Below are 19,135 nucleotides of genomic sequence, written 5' to 3'. Positions count from 1 at the left end.
AACGCATTGTTGTTATATGTTAAATTAACCTTGTGACAACTTGGCTTAATCTACTAAGCTTCTTTTACACGGTTTCTAAATTCTTTAAATATAGCGTATTAGCTTAAAAATGCATCTCCTGAGTTAAAGGGGAGAAAATCAGCAACCTAGAAATAGGTACGTTAAAGTCTTTCATGATATGAAACGCACCGGTGTTATGGTCGTGATCACATTTATTAAACTTTTCCGTACATAGCAGCTGGCAGACACAGGACCCATCTGTGAGCTTGGGCAGGCTTGTGTCTTTGTGTGAGCATGAGCATCTGTGTGTGTTGATAATGCTGTACTGTATGTGTACACTTATGGGCTTTTATATGTTTGCAGATGTGTGTGCGTGTGCTTTGTTTGTATATGCATTAGTGTGTGTGTGTGTGTGTGTGTGTGTGTGTGTGTGTGTGTGTGTGTGTGTGTGTGTGTGTGTGTGTGTGCTTTATGGTGTAGGAGGAGGGGCATGTAGGATTTCTGGCTACTTGTTATTCATGACGGCGGCTGCTGCAGCGTGCAGCAGTGTGAGGGAGATTCCCACTGGAGCCTTTCTGGTCACACAACTTGTCCGGGTAAGCATCAGAGGGTCACAGCTGGACAGAGAACACCTTCACATTGAGCTTTCAGCTGCTTGCTTGACAACACCAACATATTTATATATGCAGACTAGAGCTGTATTTGACAACAGAAGCTATCACAAATTCACATCACCCTGAACCCTCAGTGTATTATGTTTAAAGACATTAGATGAAACCTTTTGCACTTGCACTTCTGCACTTTGGGTTTATTTTTAACAAGTCAACTGATATTGATTCTGCAGATGTTAACTGGCTGAGCCCAATTTCACCATCCCAGTTTCCAATGTTTTCATATTAAACTGGTCAGTTAAAACATAACGTGAGTGTGACAAAGCTTTTATATATCTAAATTTCTGTTTGTGTACAGATTAAACCAACATGATACAACATGGTAATTAGTGAGCTCTGGTAGGTGTAATTTTGAACTTTGGACTGGGCAGATTTCCCTCTGGTTTCAGTAATTATTCCAGCTGGATCTAAACCATGTCATGTCCCCAGCTCAGTATTGCAAAAGCAGACATGGAACTGATATTGATATTCCCAGACAGAAAGCCAGTTTGGTACGGCTCCTCATAACAAACTGAACATTCCATCACGGACCTTGAAACAGATTGTTCCTTTGCTAAATGACAGAACATTTTGTGACACAGTTCTACAACATCTAGCATTAGGTATTATACTTACATGTTTAATCAAAACGTGACGTGGGTGTGAAAATGGAAATAAATGTTACTCTCAGTGTTTTGCATACAGCATTGATTGCTATTCATCACCTATGCTACGGCTTTTCTCATCCTTTTGTCTTTTCGTGTCTCTTTCCTCTTTTGACTCATTGTGCTCTCACTGTGACTGATCCCTTCACACACACACACACACACACACACACACACACACACACACACACACACACACACACACACACACACACACATACACACACACACACACACGCAAATCTGTGCCTCACTTGTTTTCCTTTCTCTTACTGAGTCCTCCCCCTTAGTCTTCAGTAGAAAACATTGTGAACTAATAATTAATTAAGTAGCATGAATCATACATTTCCTCATGAACAAGCCCATTGATTAAGTCTTTACATTTCTACATACTCACTTAAGCTTATAATAACCTCCATGTTATTGTCAAAGCTCCATAACTAATAATAATACAAATAAATAATATAAGGAACAATATGTAATTTTTAATACACCTGAACCCTGAGAATGTCAAAATATTATTCTGCAATTCTGCATTGTGCTCCTTCCCTCTGTGCCTCGTGATCCAGTCTTGCTTACAATTATCAAGAGGACTTTCACGTCTGTCGACTGCTTCTGTAATGATAACACACGTCAAACCCGTCTGCGCTGTACGCGCAGGTCGTGGGAGGTCTACAAGCACTAGCAGCTGTAGTAGTATTTTTTTTTTTTGCAAAAATAGTGCCGACGTGTTTGAAGCGGAGGGACACGGCGGTTCTGCGGGGCCATGAATGCCTTGGGATCCTGCGGAGAGACACACGTATGGACGGCGGCGGTGATGCGGTTCAGTTTTCCACCGTTTTTTTTTTTTCGAGCGGAGAGAAAAGAGACTGACGCTCGAGCGGGTGGAGACAGCTACACATTTAAATCCCCCGGGTCGGTTTTAAGCTGTTTGCTGCAAACAACTTTCCCCTTTTCGTTTCTTTTGTACGGTTGGATTTTCTGGAGCTGGTTTAATGTCGTAAATGACAGGTCTGTAAGGGCGTCGTTGTCGGGAAGTTTCTTCGAGGGGGGGGGGGGTCTGACCAGCACAGGGCCATGGCAGTCGAGGCTCGGCCGGAGCTGGTGGGGAAGCGGTTCTTCTGTGTCGGCGGGGACGAGCCGCCCGAAATCGGCGACATCTTCCGGTGGCCGTGGAGATCTGGGGTTATACGAGCCGTCAACCACCGCGACAACGACAATCCCGACCTGACGGTAAGGGAAACGGCCACTTTGTCCTCTCCGGGCTGTTATATGTAAAGCAAACGGGCAAATCAGTGTGTTCGGTGGCTCGCCAGCGACGCGATGTTGTCGGTTCCCAGGCGATTAGTTGTTGTGATTAATGGCAACAACGAGCGTGTCGCTCGGACACACGCGCCCCCCCACCTCAACGCATTTGTCATTGTTGTGTGTTTTAAGTTGAAGCGGTTATTTGAGGCGAGTTAATGGGAGACAGACGAGCAGCAGGGGGTTGTGGACGGCAGCTAGACAGCGACGCCGCTCCGCTCGTCCCCGTCAACGCCGCTGAACTTGTCCCGCTCCCGAACCATGTACTCTGCCTCACGCGAGCTCCGCGTTTTCACGCGCGCTGCGCTCGCGGCGCGGCGGGCTCCGCGCGGCCCCAGTCGCCCGTCCGCGGGGGCATCGCATAACAGTACATTTCACAATCGTTTATAGATTGGGGGGGAGAAACACCTGGGATACGCGCGTGCAGGAATTAGAGCTGCTCCGCGCTTTAAAGTGCTCTTTGCTGCAGATCAGCTGACGAAGGTGAGGCAGGCTTTCTGGATTTAGCCCCGCGTTACAGACTGTTCAAAGTAATCCCTATTACCTCGTGGTTATTGCTTACGATTCGTGTTTTCCTCGCGCGTGCTGATCGCCCAGAAAAGCTTACTGTTGCTTTCCCACCGTCGGGGATGCAGGGATGCTTCGTGTTGTATAAGCCGTTTGAACAATTGTCATACGAGACACAACTAGACATACCTACGCACCTACACGCTGTTTCCTACTGATGTGTAATTATTGCATTTTTAATCATAAGCAGGCAAGCTCTCATATATCTGTAATCATTTCCTGCCTTCCTTTCAAAAAGGCGCTTTTCATAATAGGTCAATGTGCCAAAAGCAACAAACAATGAAAGATTTGCCCTGACGATCACTTGGCTGGCTGATACACTGTACTGTCTCACTGTACAGTGTGCCTGTTCCCATTTTCTTTTGTTCACAGAAGCCTTCTATCAGTCTATGCAGATAACTGGCCAAACCCCAGCACGGCTCTCTTATGATCATTTAGGATGATGCTTTTGTGCATACGTGGAGTAAAAGACAAGAGATGCAGCACGTTACAGCATACGTTATTATGTGATGGTCATGTTTTTGATGAGTTTGTTCGTAGGAGTGTGGCTTAAATGCGTGGCAGTTTGGTTCATGTGTCGTCCACTGTATAATAAAACATAACATCAGCGGGAGAGACCCTTCTGCCGTGTTACTAAAGGCGAGACACTAGATATGTTTGGGGTGTCACAGGTTTGCAGCTTTCTGTTGTTCTCCGTTTAAATCATGCCTTTACAGGGAGCTGTCTGTGTTTTTTGACAGGAACAGTGAGGTGGCAGAATTCCATGCATCGATTATTGGGTCACAGCCAAAACAGAACTCGCATGTAGTTTCCTCATCTGCAAGTACTGTGTGTACTTGTTTGGCTAGCACAACAAGCTAGCGCCTGGCTCCCTAATTCTCTCGTTGAATTGGTCCTTGTGTGTGATGTGATTAGGTAGTGAGTAGTGTTGTTTTTAAGCCCGCGCTGGAGCACAGTCTCATTAGCAGCGGGCTTAACTAGCCGACTGAACACACTGGAGAGGGATTGGAGATTAGATTAGAAGAAGTGTGTCAAGCCAAGCTGTCAGCCCTTTGTCAAGCCCCCTGCCCTCACACAGACCAGTGTAGTGGAGCAGTGTAGCGGGAGGCCGGGCTAACAGGTCACCAAGGTTTGCTGCTTCAAGGATGTGTGTCTGTGGGGGAAAAATGCAGATGTACCTGAAGGCGATAAACTGATTTAAAGATGTCATTTTGAATTTACTACCCCCAAGATTAAGCCTTCACACTCATTGGCACAAATTATGGAAAGACTTTGCCTCTTAATCAGTAGTTTCACTAATAACCATAAGCTTTGTTCAAATAAAGTTTGAGGACTGATTAAAGTTAAATATTTTCTTTTGCTCAGGGTGTATATTTTGGTATTGGCTTGATGATGCTTCATATCTGCTTTTTTTCAGACTGAAGCGTCAATTAGAATTGACTGAGACAGGAAAGTGTTTTTGGCACGGTAACTGCGTGCACTGTTAAAAGGTCAGTGGAGTTCGGAAGATGACGCGTGTGAATCAAGATGGAAGTAATGAGTAAATAATGAACAGATTCATTCATGTCACTGCACATGATGGCTTTTGTTGTTTCGTTCTGCAGTAATGCAATGATGGTACTTATACCACAGTTTGTATCATTACTGTTGTGCTAGTGGGCACTACAGAGTACCGTAATTTCCGGTCTATAGAACGCACCCGAATTTAAGACGCACCCATCAGGTTTTAATGGGTGTGGCAGGCCGCACCTGTCTACAAACCGCAGATATTTACACAAAGATTTTTGCAACTTCTAATTATATACCGTAAATGTTTTAGCTGTACAGCACCTGTAGCACTGCGGGTTTAAAAAAATGAGTACAGCAGAGTACCACAAAGTCATTGACCACTATCTACAACAGTTTTCTGTGCATTAAAACCACTAAAGTCGTCTTCAGTGTCAGAATTCAACAGCTTCACAATTGCTTTATTTTACACTTTCTCTGTCTTGCTTTCACTGTTTTTGTTGCCTTTTCCTCGTATCGGAGGGAGCTGCTGCCAGAGTCCTCCATGCCCTGATTGACGGGCCTTTTCGATTGGACTTCTTATAAGGCGGCGATTGTTTTGGCTTTTGATGAGCGCAGCCAGTCCTGCGTGGTTTGCGCTTAAGAATCATTGAAACATCTTTACAATCTCTTTTGGCGAGTTAGCAAAAAGCAGAATCCTCTCCATCGGCTCAAACACATACTGGTGCATCCTATAAGAACAAGAGCTGTACCGTAACACGGGGAGCATGAGCACACTGAACATTCTGAATGCTACCACGTCACACTGACCAAGGACGCATACAACCTGCAAGCCTTAACAATTTTCATTTGGATCTGCATGGTGTAAGCATCTTGGCCGTGTTCGGCATGAAACTCGTAAGCCGATAAAACCCCTCAAATTAGCCATACTGTTGTTTAAGACACAGGGTTGAAGCATGTGAAAAAAGTAGCGGCTTATACACCAGCAATTATTGCTCAAGCTAAATGGTTGTGTGCACCTATACTGAATGTGTAAGCAAATACTATTAGGACTATGTCATGATACACTTGCTATAGTATAAACATTATTAGGAGGCCATAGATGCACAGCTTCATAATCTGTCCAGTAAGGCCTATTCATACTGTGACTGCAAACTCTGATGTATTTGATGCTAGAGATAGAATCATAGTTTGAATTCCTCTGCAGTCAACCCTGTTTTGGTTTTGCAGGCGTAACTGTGCCACGCAAAGGAAAAATGTTTATTTGGCAGAGACCGAGGGAGTGATGGTCATTTCACCTCGGAATGTGTGACCTACAGCGCTGTAATCCCCCTGTGAACGTTTGTGGTTGTACATGATGGAACGAAAAAGTGAAAGCTCAGCAGCTGAACCCTGTGCAGGCCTATTAGGGATAAAACTGCCACACCCATCTGGATTCGCAATGAATGGAAAGAGCAAGCGGGGCAATCAGGTCACTGCCTATAGCAGCCTTTGTGTTCCGTTACAGTGTGTGTCTGTGTACAGTAGCACAGTAGCACGGTTTGTGTTTAGGGCCGTGGCCCAAGGTTCACGTCCGTGCGGCTTAATCAGCATAAAAATGAAACGAGAGACTGGGACCGGGGAAGAAACTTCCACATGCTGACACTGTGTGTAGTTGTTCTATTGGCACAATTCACCTGGACCCACACATGGGCTGTTTGTGTGTGTGTGTGTGTGTGTGTGTGCTGGTGGTGTGAATAGCAGCACTGTACAAATGACCGTCGGAGGTGTGGAGAGAAAAGTGGCCGCTACGCTTGCTGTGGGGCTAGTACGCAAGCAGTATGGGCCATTTGAAGAGGGATTAGTGAGACCAGAAGGTCGATCAGCCAAACATGTAGTGTTGTAATAAAGTTGCAAGTGGCTAATATGAGTTATAGCAGAAAATATATTGTTTATTAATACCAGTTATCAAATAGACACTGATGATACCACCTGCTTTTTGATCAAACTATGCGAACCAAATGATTCACCAAAGGTTATTATTCATTATTACTGTTATTTATTATAGTAAATAAATAATAATGACATTAAATAACCCTTGATGATTCTTTAGTGCTTCGGTGCTATAGAAATAGAATGTTATCCCTAGCCATAACTGGTAACTGGAGTTATCGTCGTGAGGACAATCTCTGTAGTCTAAATATAGTCTTTATTTATGTGGTTAACATTCCCACAATCAGCTGCTGTTTGCTCTGCATGTGTCCAGATGGACTCTATGTGGCGTACGGGCAGGACAAGTAACTGGATACTTAGAGTGTTAGTGGTTTGTTTTCTGGTGCCTAAGGAAACAAAATGTAATCTGAAGCCAGGATGGGCTGGCTGGATTACTGGCTTCATGTACCCTTCCCCCATGTCTCTTAAAAACAAACACATGCACAGCGCACACATTACACTACACTACATCACAGTGCTGCATTCAGCAGTCGTTAAGTCTCTTATAGCCCTGCAGCTTTCCCACATGACTTTGGGAATACACTAGGCTGTGTCGTTCTGGTGGAGACCCCGGCCCCCACCCCCTTTCCTGGCACTGGTCCCTGCTAAGTAGCTCCTTATTCTAGTGAATGAGAAGACCTATGTTTTTACCTTCTATGGATTAACAGGCTCCCATCAAAATCTCACTGACCTAATGTTTGATGGGGTAAAAGTTGACGTGGGTCGAAGGGTTTGCAACATGACCCTTTGCACTGGCCAATCACATACAGTACAAGTGTAACGTATGCTCTATCTCTACTGAGATAGAGTTGTGACTGTGTTAATGTTCAATAATTGTGCAATCCTGTTTGGGGACTTTAATAGAAACCACAGTGCTGTTTGTGCCTCCGTCCTTGGTTATGTTCCCCCGTGTTATTGATAGAAGCAGCACCAGCCCCTTTGTGTTTCTTTGTACAGGGCGACAAGAACATGTGTTATCACCATGTTTGGCCCTGTCAGACGTGTATGGTTCTTTACTGCACCTCTCAATATGTTTTGGAAAGCCAGTGTCAACCCACTGTTGCACATCCTTGCTGGTATAGTTCGTTTCAGAAAAAAAAATTTCACGTGACAAAAATCCCAAGACTAGAGTCACTGCAGGAAGTGGTCGACTCAGTAAAAATAGGGTCAAATATAAAACTATTTACTGCTGTCCCTCTCACACAGTCTAATCATAATCGCCATCATAGATAGATATTACAAGCGCTACATACGCTGGCTTGCAGAATCTTAAGTCCAACATAAAGACAGAAACGTCCTTTACAGATTGTCTCCAGTTTCTTTAATATGCAGTCTATAAACCTCAATGTGTCTGTCAGCTGTCATCTGAATTGTTTGAAACAGTTGTGATGAATAGTGAGTGGTTCTGACTAAGCTTTTTTGGCTAGTATTTCAATCTACACACTTTTATTATGCTGGGAAAGTCCTCATTTATAGTTCAACTAGGTGTGCTTTCGGAGATCCTACTTTTCTAACTACATGTCTCCGTCTGTGTCACTTCTTGGACCCAGAGCTGTGCTGCGTGCTGCCACACACTGCTGTCAGGGAATGCTGGCCCGGCTCGGCCCTCTAACTAGACTGTTTTACCAAAGAATGTGGGGGGAAGCTATTTTGGTGAAGCCAGTAATGAGGAGCTTGTGCTTGTTCAGCTTGGAACATCTCCCAAATGAATCGAGCAACTGCGTCTCGTGCGTGTCCATCAGGGCTGATGTCAAGATGTCGCCTGATTCCACTTGTCTGTGGGATCAGGATGTGGCCCGAGTTGGATGCATTTTGCTTTTCACCCCCCACCCCTGCCCCCGAGTTGAACGTGCACTGTGTTTACTTTGCCTTGTTGCCTAGTCTGGTTGCGCGCATGTTATCCTCGCTGACACCAGATGACCCCGTAATGTAATTCTTTTAATCTTGTCATTGACTAATTTATTACATTAACGCGGTTGCTTTGTGCCAGTGGGACACATCATGGGAATGAGTGACTGTAGTCTCGTTGGATGCTCTCACAGCGTCCCTGTTGTTCACACAAACAGCTTGTTCTGTAAAAGTAGGAAGGAAATTCATCAGAAGTGAATTTTGATAATGAAGCTTTTGATTACTAATTACAAGTGAATCCTGGGTCTGTTTCCTCAGGACATTGGCTTGCGTTAGTATTACTAATACACAGATTATTGGATTAGCTGTGGCCTACTAGCTTTAGTCTAGTCTGGCTTTATCAGTTGTTGCCTGTCCTGTTTTCTGTAGTCTTCTCCATCCTCTCCTTTCCCAGTCGACCCCAATGCATTCTCTTGTTTCCTCTTGGCTCCAGAACCTCCTTCCCCGTCTTTAACTGGATTGTGTTATTGTAAGGCATTGTATACATAACCGGGCCTCTGCTTCAAAGTCTGCAAGTTGAAGAGAGACACCTGCAAAACTGTAGTCATTTGCCGACATAGCAGCTTTGATGCTGTAGGTTTTTCAGTCATGGAAGGACGTGGGTGTTGTTTGTTAGTACCAGAAAGCATAAATTCCCTCACCTGTTGCATGTTTAGAATTTAATTGTGTTATTGATCTCTGATCTATTTGAAAATGTCAGAGTCAATGTTGGGCAGAGATTGGGTTCCTGCTGGTATCTTAATTACTTGTACCTCCAGCCTGGCTTTGTCCTGTTGGTGCAGGAGTTGCTGGCTAGCGCTCTGATATTATAGAACATTAGAGAAAGAGATGTGGTGATGAAATGAGAAGGGAGAGTAGTGTTTTAGAGAGCTCAAGTGGAAGAGACGCTGAATGCTATTCGAAAAATGAAGAGGAGAGAGAGAGGGAGCTGTGTACTCTCATTAGTCGTTGGGTTTTTCATCCAGCCAGGCTCTCGGGCAGCGAGAGATGGAGAAAGCAGAGGCTAAGGGCAAGAAAGCGAGAGTGAGGGAGAGAGAGAGAGGGATAGAACGAGAACGAATGAAGCAATGAGAGAGAGAGGGAGAGAGAGGTTTCTTTCTCCTCTGTCTGGCCTCTCTCCCATAGCAACAGCGGCTTAGCCACGTGAATGCCAGTTCCTTTGAGTTCACCCACTGCACAGAATTTAACTCCTTCAGTACCAGACAACACGTTACAGCAGAAGCCCCGAATGGATACATTTAAAAAAAGACAAGTCTGTTTTGTCTGGAATGTGTTTTAATGTCATTACAGACAACAATATTCCTCACAGTATAGAAACTAAATAAAGCATACATAAGAAAAATATTATATTTGTGTTACAAATACCAGAGCATATTTGTAAATAGTTTGCACTTCTAACCTTCCAGTACTTTTTCAGGGTTTCACCCATTCACACACACTGGTGGTGGAGTTGCCATGTCTGATGTACCAGGGACAAGCGAAGGTTCAGTGTCTTGCTCAAGGACACTTGAATCAGGCTGTATTTCCAGATGCACAGCGGCCCTGTCACAGACAGCGGAATAGAGAGGAACACAGTACTGTTACATAAACTAGGACACACGGTGTGTTATCGTCAACGTAAACATAGAAGTCCAGAAGGTTTCTTGTATAATTCGGAGGACTGTTCAGTTTGGAATTGTGAATTAAACATTAATCAGATGGTTGTAATCCGGAAGGGTTGTTTAATTTTGACCCAGTAATTGAGCCTAGGGGACAGGACAGTGGTGCAGCTGTTAGCACTGTCACCTCATAGGCAGAAACATCTGGGTTTGGGTCCACAGTCCGGTTGGGTGGCTCTGAACGGTCCCTCCACGCCTGTATGGGTGTTCTCTGGGTGTGCGGGCCTCCTCACACAGTCCCACGTCACTGTGCTCAACAACAAATAAAGCTATTTTTGTGTCGGCCACTGAAGGGTTAACCAGAGTGATTTTTCTGTTATGACATTTACCACTAAAACAAGTATGTGGGTAAAAAAAAAAAAAGGCCGCCAGCAGTTTTTGGACTGCTGGATATGGCTCTGCATATTGGCCTTGGAAAGCAATCGCTCCAGCCCTGGTGTGAGGAGACGGCGCGTTTGACGTGTCACAGCTGGAATGTGAAATGTAATTAAACGAGTTAATTCTTGTTACCTGAGAGGAAAGATTCACTTGGCAAACCGATCTTTTTTTTTTTCATTGTCAGTTCGGTCTCTCTGTCTCATTCTTTGTTTCTCCAGGCAATGTGTCAGAAATGTCTTCGTTATCCGTGAAATTGCTGATTCCTTATGATGGTGTATGCATTTTTCTGACGAACCTCAAGCAGCAAAAATATTTATGGCATAGTTTTGAATGTCGGCATGTTTTGCCTTATAATCACTTCTCCAGTTCATGCAGAACTACATGTATATAAACTAGCAATCAGCGCTATTTTGCAAACGTTTTCAAGGAACCACGTTAATTGAAATCTGTGAGTAACACTTCCAGATTTATTGAGGAGAAATGTAATCACTGGGGTGGTGCATGCGTGGCTTTACAGTAACCGGGCTACTACAGTGGCTTTAAACGTGCTGCTTAATTCAAGATTCAAAAAACTTTATTAATCCCTGAGGGACATTGTTTAAAATTAGCAGTATAACCTGGATTCTCCGAATAACTCATTCACATTTCGCTCTTACGCTATGTCTACACACACACACACACGTGTGCAGCGTACACACAAAGCCCGTGTTCATGCGGACGCCAGCCGTGTGCTCTACCTCTGCACTGTGTGCGCTCTGTTGACAGAAGGCACACGGGGAATCCGCAGGAGCACTCTGGAAAAGGGAAAACTATTGGATGAAGCAGTTTGCAAATCAATAGACCATTGACTGTCAAAAGGTCACGCTTGGGGCAGTCGCCACGGCCGGGGATAAAGTTGCGAGGGGGATGGGTGTGAAGTCTGCTGAAGACACTGAGGGAAGTGTGTGCAGTAGAAAACTTGCAGCAGGGCTCCTGTCATGGGTTCAGTCACCTGCACTGAACAGTGACTAAAACGACAAACTGCGTCATCTCCCACCACTCCAGCAAGAAAGTAAAACTCCCTGTGATCAGTCCAGTCCAGCCCAGTTTGCCGCTGCTACTGGTGCAGACAGAAAGGCCCGGCGTGTCAGGACTTGATTCAGAAGCGTGTTTGGGAGTGTCTCAGAGCCGCTCAACAGTCACACATACTCACCCATGTGTATGTAGTGAGGCGTGGCTGTAGTAGTGGCGTCCTGCAGGGTAATGAGGCTTGTGAATGGGTAGAGGAGCACTACAGTGGCTTTATTTACACACTGTGCTTTTTGAAAGGGAGGGCTTCATACTGATACTGGGAGAGTCATCGAATCCATTAAACTTCAGCCTTTGTGTTAGCTGTGTGGATTTGAACGACAGCGTCATCGGGCTTCAAATACAAAAAGACATTAAAGCACAAGCAGAGTCTAACAGCTGAACCTGCTCCAGGAGTCAGTCTGGTGGTCTGCGGCCTAAGGAGTGAGGCGCATGCTGGAAATGTTGTATTCATGCATTCATTTTATTGGAGTGTCTGGATGTTGAGTTTCACTGCAGGGTTATGCAACCGTGTGTCTGCAGGAGGTGGTGAATGTAGTGGTGGGTAAAGTCCAAAGGTTCTCTTGACATTACAGCACTACAGTGCTAATTTATTTATCTAAGGAGTTTGTGTTGTTTTTGCCTAACGGATCTATTCTCTGCTACATTAGTTGTATCTGTGGAAACTGGATTCAAGTTACTTCAATGCTTTAAAGCTTTGAGTTTGTTTTTTCTAAGATTACAATTAGGGAAATAATGTTTTCATCTTGCCTTTTTTGTTTGTCTGCCTTCCAGTGCAGCAGTCTATAAATACCGTTTGTCAGAAGTGTACCCAGCCCCAGATTTATAACCACATGTAATTGTGTACCTGGGTTGACAAACCTAGACAGCCATACTGGAGATGTAACACGTGATTTTTTCTTTTTGGAAGAATCTAGGGCAAGGTTCCCTCCCCACACGTGCGTGTGTGCGCGCTGAGCTCGCCTGGCGGCTTCCAAGTGTGCGCGCATATGTTTATTATGCCTGTGTAAGTTGACTAGCGGCCGTGCGTGGGTTTAAGATCATGCTATTGCGCGGCATTACGCTTGTACGTGCGTTCGTGCCAGGCTCGTGCATGTGTAATAACTTTGTGTGTGTGTGTGCGCTTGATCATTCCTGTGAGTACTTGCTTCTCTGTGCATGCGTGCGTGTCCCAGTGCAGCAGATGAAGGCAGGGAGGGGTGTTCTACTCCTGGCTCCATTGATTGGTTCCATGCAGACTGAAACTTGACCTTCAGCAGATGTCTGTAAGGCGGCCAAAGTCATGCGTGCACGCGCGCAGAAGAGCGACTAGGCAATTCTGGTCTCATTGTGCTGCTCTCCCATCAAAAACCGTGGCCCGTTCCGTGCGCTTGTGACTGTTTATCCGCACGTGAATACGATTGGTTCTGCTGATCTTTAATGTGATCGGTGGCAATTATTTATCATTTGACAGGCTTCTGTTCAAATTAATGTAGTCAAATGAGAAACATGATGGGAAAATGTGCCTTGGTAGGATAATGAGTATGTTGTTTTACTTCCAACTGAGCATATCATGTTAGTGTGCGCTAATAAGTGTACAGGGTCAACATAATGTATGCGCTATAGTTACTGGAGAGAAAATCCTACTTGAACAACGCTTCACTGTTGCATAGTTACAGCCGAATTAAATGTAGTGGTGCATAGTGCGTCGCCCTTATGTCGTATTTCACAGCTCTCGCAGCTTTGGCATGAGAGAGAGAGAGGGGCAGTGTTCAGACCGTCTACTTTCTTTGTCTTTGTGGTTTTGAAAGAGGGAACAGTAATAGGTTTAAACAGTGTAAATGAATAGAGAAAGTAATAAAAATATCCATGTGTTATATGGGCAGCTAAAACCTCATAAAAGCCAACAAGCCTCTCTTAATGCTGTTCTAATGACTTTTATATTTATTATATTTGCATGTTTCCAGGGTTCAGGTGGGACCCTATTACCCCTGAATGACTATTCCTTCCTTTTGTTTAATGCGAGTGGGCAAAGTAGGGGCAGGAAAGCAAGAGAGGTCACAATAAGAGGTCTTACTATGACAAGAAATATCAGATTTCCAGGTTAAAATAATTCTGTGGTCATCCTGAAGCAAGAGCTGTGACCCAAGGCCATAGATTTAGACCCGGTTTAGATGAATGCCAGCTGAATGTCAATTTTAATATTGTATTATTTTTTACTGTTGTATTCTTTTTATAATAATGCGTGTTGCAGCAATGTTGTTGTAATTAGTGTAATGTAATTTAATAAATCTCAGTTTAAATAGGAAACATGAATGTGAACACAGCATTGCACATGCTGCACTGATTGAAAAGCTTGACTTTCGACAGCTTTATAACTCACTGCAGACATTAAGCGTGAATGATTGTTGACGTTCGCTGTGAGCGTCCTGAATTCTCCTCATAACATAATGAAGCCTGGAGTCCACAGAGACATCCTAGATTCCATCACGTCTGTGGCTTTTTTGGACTCCCAGCTCGCTCTTTCTGTCGAGGAGGAGGAGCTGGTTCACTGTGGCAAAAAGGGAAAGCGTAATCTCTTTTCACTCTTTCTGAATCTGAACAATCAACAGAATGGGTCTTCTTTCCAGTACCCTGTCATACACCTTCCCAGGACGGGATGCGGGTCCAGACACCGTCCCTCAGCCCTCACAGGATGTTCCGTCAACAGTTTGTGCAGGGTTTGTGCGTCCTTTTGATCCTTGGAGCTGCTTCAGCTTTGTTAAAGGCAATGACCATAAATAGGATTTTACGAGGCAAATTTAGCCCGAGGCACTGGTCAAACATGAAGTGATTCATAAAACCACAAAGGAGCGGGCCATTTGGACTTGTCACCAGGAAACCCGGAGTTAGTCCTTGCTGGTCAGCGTCTGTGGGCCAGATCCCGACCTGCTGGGCTTTGTCTAAAAGATTACATGGAGCTGCTGCCTCTGAGGAAGATGCTGACCGAGTGTCTGGGTGGGATGCTAGCAAGAATACAGGTTAAAGGCTCCTCCGCTTCGCACAGTTATTGGAGCTTTGGAGAAATCTGATGTAGGGACAGCTGATCAGAGCCTGAGTGGTGATTTGCCTTTGGTTTTCTGTGCTGTTTGAACATTACCTCAATCAGAATCCCAAATAATGAGAGGAGCTTTTTTCTGGTATGCAAAGTGTTGACTATTTTGCAGGTTAAATGTTGCTAGATATGCTTCCAGACATCATCAGAGAGAAATCTAATGACATCAGATGATTTTAAAATTCCTATCCAAGTCACTTTAAATAATCAACAGAGACGGCTAGATCCATTTAAGCCCTTTGTTGAATGTCAAATCATTCTCTGGGTAAATTCATTGGATGTCTTCAGCAGGTTGCGCCTTATATAATGACGACTGTGTTGTTTGTGTGTCTGTGTGCGGACATGAGAATGTGTTCATGTCTGTGAATAATGTGCATGTGTGAGTGGGTGTATCTGTGTGCTCCATTTTGCAAGAGGCAGTCTGACTGTGTTTGTGCGTGTGTGTGTGTGTGTGTGTGTGTGTGCGCGCGTGCATGAGCTCACGCACACTTTTTTTTTTTCTCAGAGCCAGGAAACATGCAATTTGAAACGGTGGGATGGTGGAATTTCTAACCCACATGCTGTAGCAGGAGACAAAGACACGTGAGCCCGTTGACCTCAAACCATCTCTGAGCGGGAGGAGGGGTAAAACGGAGAAAGGCACAGTGGTGATGCACAGACACAGCCAAGAGAAATAAGTGTGCACCAAACAGAGGAAGAGGGAGTCTGGAAGCAGAGGCTGGGGACAAACAGGAGAAGATGCCTTTTATAGGAGGGTGGTAGAGAGAGAAATGAAAGGAGACAACAGATGGGAGAGGGAGGAAAGAGGAGACGGGAATCAAAGAAAGGAAAAGACAATAGCCTGTTGGTGACATAACTAACCCTGAACACTACATGGGATCTGGCTTTCTGGCACATGGCATGGATGGAGCCAGGGTTGGAGCGGATGGCGGCCTGTTGGAATCCTAACGTTCCTCCAGTTCTAATTTAGTTCAGCAGCCTCTCTTATTTATTATTTGTATAACTGCCTGAAATGACAGGTGATAATAGAGTGCATAATACTAGAGGGTGACATCTTACCAGTGAGGCACCATGCTGTGCGTGAGAGAGAGAGAGAGTTTGGCCGCGTCTGGTTTCAATTAGCGTGCTCCGTGGTCCCGCTGCGTGGACGTGTAAGAAACCTGAGCCGCGTTCGTGCCGCGCCGCGCTGTTTCTAAGCACCAAGGTGGCTTGAGGGGTCCAAGTTGGTAGATCAGTCGCCCATGAGCCAGTCTCTCGGCACCAGCGGAATTTCGTTAAGGGGATTAATTTGTCGCCGTGGTCAGAAGTGGCAACAATCCTCAAACTGTCCGAAGCAGCTGCATTGATACAGATGTGCACTTGTTATGAACGCATGCATTGTGCTGTTCTCTACCTGAGGCAATGTGGGGATGACTACATCAGTACCACTGTATCACTGCATTCTGTTCCTAATGGAAGGGTTTAGTTTGTCTGAGAGGGTCTGCTCCTTGAGATTTGTGCTGACCGAGCAGAATTTGTTTTCTGCTGGATCAGTGTCAAACTCACACTCACACATACAAACACACACAGACTGTGTTGTTTGCTTCAAATAGTTTTAGGTTGAGTCAAAACGTCTCTGTCCCTCTTGGTCTCGCTATGTGAATTTTTGTTTTTCCAAAGTATTCCCTTCAGCTGGTTAAAGCTTCAGAGTCCTCAGTAAAACAGATGCTGTGACTTCTTTAGATTTAACTACATTTATGCTGAGCAGAAACATTTCTAGAGCAGCTTGACAACAGGTCATTTAAATACACGGAAACTTCAGAAAGAGCCAGCCTAAACGTTCCTTTGCCGCTTCTTGAAAATGTGGATGTTACTTTCCATGGTTTTGGCTCTACTGACCCAACAGTAAACAGGCCTTGTAATAGCAAGAGCATTCTTATATTTTTAGGCTTCAGAATAGCACCATGAGGTTTGACTCTTATGTGGCGTGTAATTAAGCCGGTGCTAAATTTAACCCGAACTGTGATTAGATTTAACAAGCCAACAAACGCAGACAGCGCTGCAGCTCGCATTTCATGCAGACGGCATGTGCTGCATGTGACACATGTTTACACGCGTGTTTATTGGTTGCTGCGCCTGCAACATGCAGCGATGGGGGAGAAACGCTGATTAACCGCAGGGGGGGGCTCACACCAACGCTTCCATGGCGTTGGGGGGCCGGCGGGGGTGCAGAGGGGCCGGGCCAGCGCCCCTGCATGAGGAGTCGCAGCTGATAATTCATGGGGGACAATCACGCGTTCACATTCAGACGGGATCGAGGGGCGGTGGCGGTCGGCTCGCCTTTCTGTTCTCAGGTTTCGGGTGTGTGTGTGTTTGCTCTCTTTACATCAGCTGTCATTACGAAATGGAGCTCAACGTGTTGGATGAGTGTGTTTGCCCAACTCCCATTACCTTTACTCTGTTTGTTTGTCTTTGTTACTGACTGAATCTTCACTATTTTGTTTACATCCCCAGCGTTTACTTCCATCCGCCCACAGTGGAAGGGGGGTGCACTGATTTCAGGCTACGGACGTTCAAGAACTGCTTAATCTGTCCCCAGTGGATATTGTGCGCGTGTGCGTGTGTGTGCGTGCGCGACCATACACATGTGGTCCTAATGCCTGGCTAAACCACTGTACTATTTAGGTCTGTTATTGAACAGATGGTAGCTTGCAAGCTGCATCAGCTGTGTGTGTGCGTGTGCATTCACTCATGTTGCTGGGACATAACCCTGCTTTATTTGGAGATTTAAATATGAAGTAAGACGTTTTAGAGCCAAGGCCTAAAAAGCTGATCGTGGTTAAGTCCCTAGGAAATGGATTGAAGTAAATGTAATGTTCCCTGAAATGTCTGTTTGCTGCATCTTACCTTTTGTGCGTACGAGGTGGAGAGCCTCAGTGAGGCTGCTTGTATCATTGCTCTCAGCAGTGCTGCAAATATAAAGGCTGTGTGCCAGGCTGGTTATTTAAGGGAGGCTTTCATAGGTTCACAGTAGCACTGCAGACGCGTCTTTTCAAATGTTCCCCTACAGCTGGCGTTATCCTCCCCGCGCTGTGAGTTGCAGGTGACTCTATTTGTGAAATACATTTCTGTGCAGCCCTTCATTTCATGTGTGAGCGTGAACGGCGTTCAGACACACCGTGCGAGATCCTGACTTTGCATCGTCGGAGCCGAAGCTGGAAATCTGAATGAAACGCAGGGGGAGAGAAGCGTGTGACTGAACGAGTCCCTCTGTTCTCTGATGCCCACAGAGTCCAAGCAGTTTGAAGCTTTGTCTCAGTTACTGTACTGTGAGAGACTGGAACTTATTAGACAGTTACTAGGAATATACTGTACCTTTTACTTTTTAATATAACTTTTACTTCACTGCAATTAGGCTTTTCGTTAGAGGTCAAGTCTGCAGTGTTATTTGCTGTAGTTCCCACTTGGATCACCAGGTGGTGACTTGAATGAGACGGAGTTGCACAACTTGGCTGACCTCAAAAGGGCTGGACGAATTCTGAAATAAATGCGCCCGATTGCCATCCAAGCAGCAAAATAAGCGTTGGCGTGGCTTCCTGCGCTTGTTGTGGAGTCGTGTGGACGAAGGCTGCAACCTAAAGTTGCTGTCTGGCGCCTGTCCCATTTGGCTAGCGCTATCTGAGGCTCACGCAGTGCGGGCCAAGAGCTGACTGAGTGCTGCGGCGCTCATGGTGGGGACAGGCAGGACTCGAGGCAAACATGCATTGGACATATTTGTATATGCGCATCCCTGCAACATCTGCTCCAGCTGAGCAGGTGTTCCCAGTGTCCTACAGATGGGCTGCACACCTTTCTATAACATACTGAAAGTGAAACCCCTCAGCTGTATGAGGTCGTTACAAAGGCTTAGCTTAAAATGCTAGTAATGACGACATGTTTAGTTTGACCCAACGGCCAAGTATTCCCTGCAGATGTTGGCAGTTTAAGTAATGGTTGTGAAACGTGCAGGTCTTCCTGCAGTGCACTCAACGGGCTGCATTGCAGTGGTAATATGTAGCCAAACAGGATTAACTTGTAACCGCGTCCGTCCGAACGAAACGTTCACCCACCGAAGGCGTTTCAGCACTGCTGCTCGGCCGCACCGCCTTGTGCCGAGTGCAGAAGACGTGCTCCTATTTCAATCGGTCCAGCGTTTTTTTAACTCTGTTTTGTTACCTTTGATCACTCGGCAGTAGAAGTGCTTTGCTGAATGGGGACAAAATGTCACGTGCTTGTACTGTAGGTGTCTGTTTGTTTGGGTCTGCTTCCCTTTACACTAGATGCAGTTTGTTGCAGACGGTGCCAAATGCACGAGTTGCAGTGGTTCTGTTTTGTAACGAGTAGTAATGAAACATGAAATTCCAGTGA

At 45.3% G+C, this 19,135-nt stretch overlaps 1 protein-coding gene across 5 annotated transcripts in view; it reads left to right on the top strand.

The window, feature by feature from the left end:
• The first annotated feature begins 1,992 nt into the window (after window positions 1-1,992).
• The window catches only part of jmjd1cb (jumonji domain containing 1Cb), a 59,018-nt gene continuing 41,875 nt past the window's right edge, over window positions 1,993-19,135 (top strand). For 4 of the 5 annotated variants that reach the window (XM_029133325.3, XM_029133323.3, XM_029133321.3 and 1 more), the window contains exon 1: window positions 1,994-2,548. In XM_029133325.3, coding sequence (XP_028989158.1) covers window positions 2,393-2,548 — 156 coding nt within the window. In that variant the 5' untranslated portion in view covers window positions 1,994-2,392. Of the gene's footprint in view, window positions 2,549-19,135 lie in introns of all 5 variants that reach the window. The other variant, XM_029133322.3, reaches the window with a different exon arrangement.

The sequence above is a fragment of the Betta splendens genome, chromosome 19 (assembly GCF_900634795.4).
Source record: "Betta splendens chromosome 19, fBetSpl5.4, whole genome shotgun sequence".
NCBI lineage: Eukaryota > Metazoa > Chordata > Actinopteri > Anabantiformes > Osphronemidae > Betta > Betta splendens.
This window is presented reverse-complemented; position numbering and strand designations above follow the sequence as displayed.